Source organism: Atta cephalotes (assembly GCF_000143395.1).
Source record: "Atta cephalotes unplaced genomic scaffold scaffold00010, whole genome shotgun sequence".
Lineage (NCBI taxonomy): Eukaryota > Metazoa > Arthropoda > Insecta > Hymenoptera > Formicidae > Atta > Atta cephalotes.
Window position 1 is genome coordinate 31,429 of NW_012130074.1, and position 8,137 is coordinate 39,565.

General features: G+C 38.9%; 1 protein-coding gene across 1 annotated transcript; it reads right to left on the reverse strand.

The window, feature by feature from the left end:
* Nucleotides 1-6,327: 6,327 nt before the first annotated feature.
* Nucleotides 6,328-6,741, reverse strand: LOC105627842. Its single transcript, XM_012209120.1, has one exon. It carries the CDS (start codon nt 6,739-6,741, stop codon nt 6,328-6,330), a length of 414 nt encoding a protein of 137 aa, XP_012064510.1.
* Between the last annotated feature and the right edge of the window lie 1,396 nt (nt 6,742-8,137).

Genomic DNA, 8,137 nt, shown 5'->3' on the forward strand with positions numbered 1-8,137 from the left:
CTATAGATGGCTTTAGCGGTAAGTGATGGTCGAAATAGATCATAGACGTCATATAATAAACTTGAGCATCTGTCAACATAATCCCATAGAAACATTAGTCGATTTGTGTCTGCATCATAAAGTTATTTCTCGATTGAAAATGTCAGTTTACAAGCCAAATTCTCGTCATTTGCGGGAGGTTTTCATTTTTTGCTTCAATATGAAGAAATCTACGGCTGAGGCTCATCGAATGCTCTCAAATACTTATGCTGAGGCCGTTATTAGTGAAAGAACGTGAGTGGTTTCATCGCTTCAAGAACGGTGATTTTGACATCTAAGGTCATGCTCTGTATTTGGTGGGACCAGCTCGGCGTAGTGTATTATGAACTGTTAAAACCGACTGAAACAATCACACACGATCGGTACCGAACGCAATTGATGCGTTTGAGCCGAGCATTGAAAGACAAATGGCCGCAATACAACGAGAGACACGATAAAGTGATTTTGCAGCATGACAAAGCCAGTTTTTTACAATATAACCAGTTTTTTACAATAAATATATAAAAGTTTTTTACAATAAATCGGAAAAAAACGGCGGAAGCAAAGTTGTACACCTAATATATATATGAATGTATATGTATAAACGTATATGTATGAATGTATATGTATGAACGTAGATGTATGTATGTATGTATGTATGTATGTATGTATGTATGTATATATGTATGTATGTATGTATATATGTATGTATGTATGCATATATGTATGTATGTATGCATGTATGTATGTATCCGAAAACATCGATTTAATCTTCTGTTAAACGCGTCGCGACATGTTCTGATAGTATTGTACGTTTAACATATGAGCACATGTATTAAAGGAAGGGAAAAAGAAATATGTAATAAATATGTTAACGTTTTTTTTATTTGAAAAATTCTTTTGCAACCATTAGTTATATATTTTCAATACATTTTGTAATGCTTCCTAATACTTATATAAATGTTAAAAACATATGATATGTATTATATGAAATACAATAATCGTAACATAATAAATGCTATTATAAAAAAACATACTAATAATACTTGTATAAATGTAAAAAAAAAAATGTAAATTACAATAAGTAATACATAATAGTAACATATATTACATATATTACAAAGGTATCCGCCAATGTCCTCACGGTAACGTCTCCGTCGAGTCCGATACGACGTATCATTTGTCGTCGTATGAACTCAGAGCGATTTTCGATTCGGATATCATGTACACCTCGTGTAGTTTAGATATACGATTGACAGCGAATTATTTCGGTCTCTTCGTTCAAACACCGCGTTAATCATCAAATATTATCGTTCGCGCTACGATGTTATTCTTTACACTTTCGCCTTTTTAGTGTTCTTCTTGTCGTCCAATCTCACCGCGTACATCTTCACTCTCAGTCCAACGAATTCGGTCATTATCGCACTATTATTTTCCTTCATCAAGCCGGGTATTTTTTTGTTAGCGAGAGGCATATCATATGGTACACGTTGTCTGCCGGATAATCGCTCATGTCGAATCTAGCGATATCGCGTTTCATTCTTGTAAACGCCGCATTCTATGTGATAAATGAGACTGTTCGTTGGTGTACATGATCTTGCATTTGTCGCGATACATCGGTGACATGTACTCATGAAATTCAGACAGACTTTCGATGTGTTGAGTATGCACATACTCACATAAATCGGCTTGTCCAATTTTACGAGTTCACGAATTTCGATTCAATTTTCCACTGCGGCTGTGAAAATTCGGTTTCGCGATCGTTGTCTCCGCGCCGTACTGTCCGTCCCATTTTGTTATTAATTTTACATCAATGTGATTGCACACATTCTCCATGATTTTACCGAATACCGTGTTGTTCATTAGTTCATACAAATTTTTTTCAAAATCGTTTTTTGCGCGCGTTCTAAATAGTATATTTTCATTGATATATTGAATAGTATATTCATTGAGTTCAATGTAATCGCGGAACCATGGAGATTGAGTGGAATTTTAGTATCCGATGGATCTTTGTTACACGAAGATCGTGACGAGTTGCTGCAGGTTGCGATAGTGGATGATGTAATGTTGCTTATCGTACGTCGTTAGAAGTTTATCTTCGCGCTTGCGGTTTATCGCGCGTTGGGCAGAAAGGTAAGTCAGTATTGATCATGTAGATGCTGCGGATACTCGAGATCGACCTTGAGAATATAACCGGTGGATGATTCCGGAGCGATCGCGCTCACGTCAAAGTTCGCAGCGTTCTCGACCCATCGAAATCCGGTGTACGGGAAAGGTTGACACATCGCCCATCCATTTAGATTATTCACATCGTAATACATCAAATATGACAACGGTTCCATTGAATCGAACGAACACATATACTTGTTATTAGTCTGCGCGTATCTGCGACATTGACTGAGACCGCCACATATACCGCTCAATGAACATGACCATGTCAATGTCGGTGAGCAACTCGAATCTTACACGCGTATGTTTCAGCATGGCTTCATATATGAAATCTGGCAATGTATAATAATGCGCAGGATCAAGACAGTAACTCGCGACTATTGCGGAAATTTTCGAAAATATCGATTATTAAAAGGACATCAGTTTTCAAATACAAATCACTGTATTCGCCGAGCGTTCGGATGGAGAATCGCTGCCATACGTTCACGGCAGCGTAATCATTCTCGGATACGGTATCGTCTGTCAACGAATTGAAAAATAATTCGCGCGGTTGTTAACGCGTGTCCTGCAATTTTTCGACGCAGTCAATGTACTCGTACGGAAAGACACCTTTTCGTGTGAGAAGATCGAAATCCTCTGCACTGCAAAATTCAGAACGTATAATTTTTAATTTATCTTTATCGAGATATGTTGCCAATTTATCGAGGCTTGTATTTAGAAATTTGAAAGAATCAATGAATCTTAATTTTACATTATTTTTTCTGAAAACTTTTTTCATTTTTGTTTCATCTTTGGTGCTATCGACATGTTTAGTGAATGAAATATATTTTTCTTTCGTTATCGGTAGTACATCTATTTATCCATCGTACGCAGTAGCAATTTCCTTTATTATAAAATGTGCGTCATAGCTCGATAAATTGTGAAATATGACCAGAATATAGAACGAATTTTTATAATTTAAGTTACAATTTGAATGCGCTGGACCGCGGTATCTACCAGTGAGATGACAATGATCGCGGACTCAGCGCAATTTCTCGCAGATGTGACAACGCGTCGCGCTACGGTACGCATTTCATTGCTGTATAGACAACGTTTCCATGGGCACATTGGCGGATATGATATTTTTCATGCAATGCGCCAAATCATTGAGTTGTTGCGCGAATCACGCTATACAATCTTCATTGCGACGGACATAATATAATGTATCGTCGTACGCGCATCATACGTAGTAGCCTATGCTAAACACTTCATGCCGCTGATATGCGTACGACGACGCGTCTTCCTTGCCGGATTCTGTCTTACGTAGGATGCACTTCAGGTCGGCGTAGATGATGAATGGCATTCGTTCCCGATTGCTATAATTGTCAAATTCGAATCAACTATCGTCCTCGCTCGGCAGTCAGCTGGAGCAGTCATTGATCTTCTAGTCCACTTCGTGCGACTTCAATTTTTCTCGCGAACTGAAGTAATGGAGATAAATAGAGAAATTTTTTTTTCGCTATTTCTTTTTCTTAGCTTTTCTTATTATACTTACCGGTCGCAGAAAAACTTCTTGTTCTTTTTCCTAGTAATTTGCGATCTTACGAGACGCGATAGGTTCTTGATTCATGCAAAGTAGCTGAGGCTATCGTTGTGTCAATCTTGTAGGTACAGGAAATTGACGTGCTTCTCCTTCTTGTCATCGGTAAACCGAAGAAAAAGAACTTATCCATTTTCGATGCCGTATACATTGATCGACTGTGTTCAACCATTCGAATTTAGAAATGTTTTTTAATATCATTGGAAATTCGATATCTGCGAAACTTATCACTGTTGTATAATGCGGATATGATGATTCTCGCTCCATATACTTTTCAGCTGGGTACAAAGGCGACCATCGACCACACGAAACACGCATTGTCCGTCATACGAACACTGATCACCGCTCGTTTCATCGCTATTTCCCGCGGTACTTCGATGTGACATCTCGCGCGCAGAGGATTTAGTTTATTCACGTTAATAGTTAAGTTGAGGATTCGCGATAACGCCCATCCGCTATCACATTCCTGGAACTCTTCAAGCAATGCTAGGATAGGCTCGATAACGTGTACCGCGCATATCGGTGCATCGATATATTTCGCTGTTCTTTGTAATTGCTCTTATTAGCATGTTTCTTCGTCGCGAACTTGTCATTGAACGTGGTGTTCACTTTTACACTACCGTGTCTTTTTACAGCGTCTCGTACTCGCTTTAGAGCTACATTTCCAGCGTCTTCTAAAAATCGCCGCAGCATGATGTGATTAGAGTTTATTACCTGTCAATATACGACTCTCGAACGCGGCGTCGATCTCTCGCCAGACAAGAGATTGTTCGTTGCCATTCGCGTACTCGCCACTCGCATACTAGCTACCAATATGCACGAAACGTCGCTCCAATTGAGACTTTGTACCCGCGAATCGCGCGATCCTCGCCACCGCGGATTGTTTGTGTCCAATGACGCGGACACTTGGCACGACAAAGTTCTTCGAGCTGCACTTGTCGCATCGTTGCAGCCATGCGAAACACTCCAGAGTAGCGACTTGGCCGCACTGCTCCAGCAATTCGCGTTCCACTCATTCGTGATTTTCCATGTCTTTTTTTATTATTTTTTTTTTTAGATCACATCGCACTCTTATACGAAGCATTTAATAGTTTTTCAATGTGCGCAGAGTGCATGCCACATGCTGCACGGGAATATAATATACATCGGCTCTCCACATTTCGAGGACTATCTAGTGTATAGAAAAAACAATCTTTGTGCTTCTTAAAGATACATTCATTACATTTTAATGTCAATATTTCGCAAATAAATCATACATGATGGACATAAAGCCGAGATATCATCATACGTTGTATAATAACAACAGATTATGCAATTTAGTACGAATGTTCAACGTATGGATTTCCGAAGGCTGCACAAATTTCTCTGCGTGATCCATATTGCCCTCGCTCAACCTAATAAGACATTTGTTGGATTGTACTTTTTTGTTGGACAACTCTTGGTCCATTATATTCTCAAAGTCTTCCATTGCTTCAAATAACTTGTCTGTATTCACACCATCCTCAACATCCGCATGATAATCATACTTTTCGCATTATACTTATTGCGATCGATTCGGTAATCTTTAAAAGCGCTAACTGAGGTGCCGCGCGCTTGTGACCCGTTATATATTCCATTTATGACTTCTTTGTCTCTTTATTTACCATCCCTATTGGGTCGCAGTAGTGACGACGTGTCACCGTTTTCTTCTTAGAAAAAAATATCGTTATCGGTGCCTCTCTCTTATCGCATCGCGATGTGTCACTGATCTCACGGTTCTTCTTAGATAATTATTATCGACGCTTCTGACTTTGAAAGAAAGAATTGTGAACACATCAATGATGTCACCTAGACAAAATATCTGTTCACGTTATAATATCGCGATGTATTTTGGGGTGGACACGGGGTCCGCGGTGGTGGCGGCGGCGGGTTGGCGGCGGCGGCGGTGGAGTGGCAGTCCCCAGCATGGTGGCATCACGCATCATTATAAATACCGATAGCGCCGGGGACTTCCCGCGCCTTGTCCCTCCTTCCCCGAGTTTATGAGTATCCCCCGCGCTTTCCCCCCCGCGCAAACGAATATCCTCCGCGCCCTGCGATCGCCTTTAGATTCATGGGTTAGAATTCTCCTATATCTACTTTAATTCGATTACGATTTCGTATTGACGTGCACGTCTATCTATGCAACATACTCCTCCCGAGAGGATGTATCGATCAAGTATCATTCTGAATTGTATGTTATTATATCATAAATTATTCGCATCATATGTTATTATAAACTAGCATCGTATGTTATTGTTAATTCGCATTCATATGTTATTATTACGTTATAATCAATATATAGTAAATCGTTTTGATTATTGTTCTACCAGATTGTTTTCGTTATTATTCGCAAGGAAGTGGACGCAATAATTTTACTAGTCTCTTAATCTCTCCAACGATTTTGATAGTGGCTACGCGTGCCTTATTTTCGCCTGGATGTAAGGCCGTAACCTTGCCTAATGTCCATTGAGTGCATGGTAAAGCCTTGTCTTTAACCAGCACGACATCTCTTATTGAACACCAATACTTCTTTATTCCATTTAGAACGTTTCTGCAGTTCGTTTAGATACTGTAGGCTCCATCGCGCTCAGAAGTCTTGCCGCCTTTAATATGTGTTGCCACGTTGAGAGTCGATTATCTGGAACCGATAGCAAATTGTCCTCCGGCAAAGACGTTATAGATTTGCCGATTAAACAATGAGCTGGGATTAATGCTAGTAAGTCATACGGGTCTGAAGAAACAGAAGTGATAAGTCGGGAATTTAAAATATCCTCGACTTTGATAATGAATGTGTTTAATTGTTCAAAAGTGAACAGAGAATCTCCTACAACTCGTTTGAAGTGATGATTGAAAAATTTTACGTAGGACTCCCACAATCCACTGAAATGAGGCGTGATCGGTGGAATGAAATGCCATTTCAAACGATGTTCGTTCGCGAATCGATTTACGAACATTTTATGATCTTCGGAATTCAGTAAGGTGTATAATTTTTTTAGTTCGTTGTTGGCGCGAAATTGGTACCATTATCTGAATGTATATGTTCCGGTACCTCGCGCCGAACAACGAACTTGCGCAACGCCGCTAGAAATCCCTCAGAAGTCAAATCACTCACGACTTTTAAATATATTGCCTTTATTGCTAAACACAGGAAAACGCATACATAACTTTAATCTTAGATCTATTGAGGAATTTTCTTTCTTTGATGTAGAACGGACCACAAAAATCGACGCCGGTGTGCGTGAACGGCACAGCTGCGCGCACATTGCGCTGCCAGCCGATTGCCCATCTTATATTCAGTTGCATCAAAACAGAAACGGCGCATACCTGAGCAGGTGTTTTTCGTACCTGGTTGCGATCTGGTAGTCAAATTTCTGACGGAGAATATATAAAGTCGTCTGTATACCCGAATGATAATGCTTCTCGTGCGCTTCGCGGATAATACACTCGGTGCCGACTGGGAAGTAGAATCGAATGTTTCTGAGCAGAGATGCTCAGAGCAGAGAGAGTGAGATTTGACATTCGAAGGCGATCTCCAACATGTATCAATTCGTTCTCATCCAAAAATGGGTTTAAATTCGCCAATTTACTTTTATTTTTTGAAATCTTTCAACATCTTTCGTCGTTAAATCGCTTAGCTTGCAGTAATTTCAGCACCCGAATCTCGGCTTCATTAATTTCCTCTAAATATTTTCTAGGCTTTCGAACTCGAGGACAGTACGCAATCACTCGAAGTATTTTGGACTACGAGGAAAATTTATCGAAGATGTCGAATTGCTTGTTTGTGGAATTGATTAATGTTACATTTTTCCATTTGGTATCTCGGAAAATTATGAGCTAAAAAGAAAAAGTGACTCACTGTTTGATACTAACTGGCCAACATTATTAGATTCTTGAAATATTTTTTATAGTAATGTTTGCGATATAGAATCCTTATATTTATTGGATAATTAATTATAATTAATTAATCTTACAGTTGTTTGATAAATCAGTTTCCCATATTCTATTTTACCATATTATTTTATGATATACCTAATTTTTTCTTTTTTTCTTGTTCTTTTTTCTTTCACTCTTTTGGTTTTAATTCCGACATTTAAATTCTCGATGTAAAGGAGCTCACCTTAACAGGATAATTTTTATTCACAGTTTTTATATATGTTAATTTATGTTGTCTCTGAGAAAAGTTCAAAAATGAGTTGAAACATTTAAGCGCGTTTGAATGAATAAAAGAGTTTCACATTTCATAAGTATATTACTTGCGCGATGTCTTCTTAACTCCTGCTGCCGATATTTTTTCCAGTTCTTTGATTTATGAGGAGTCTTGGTTAATTTGATTTGTTATACGGATTAATT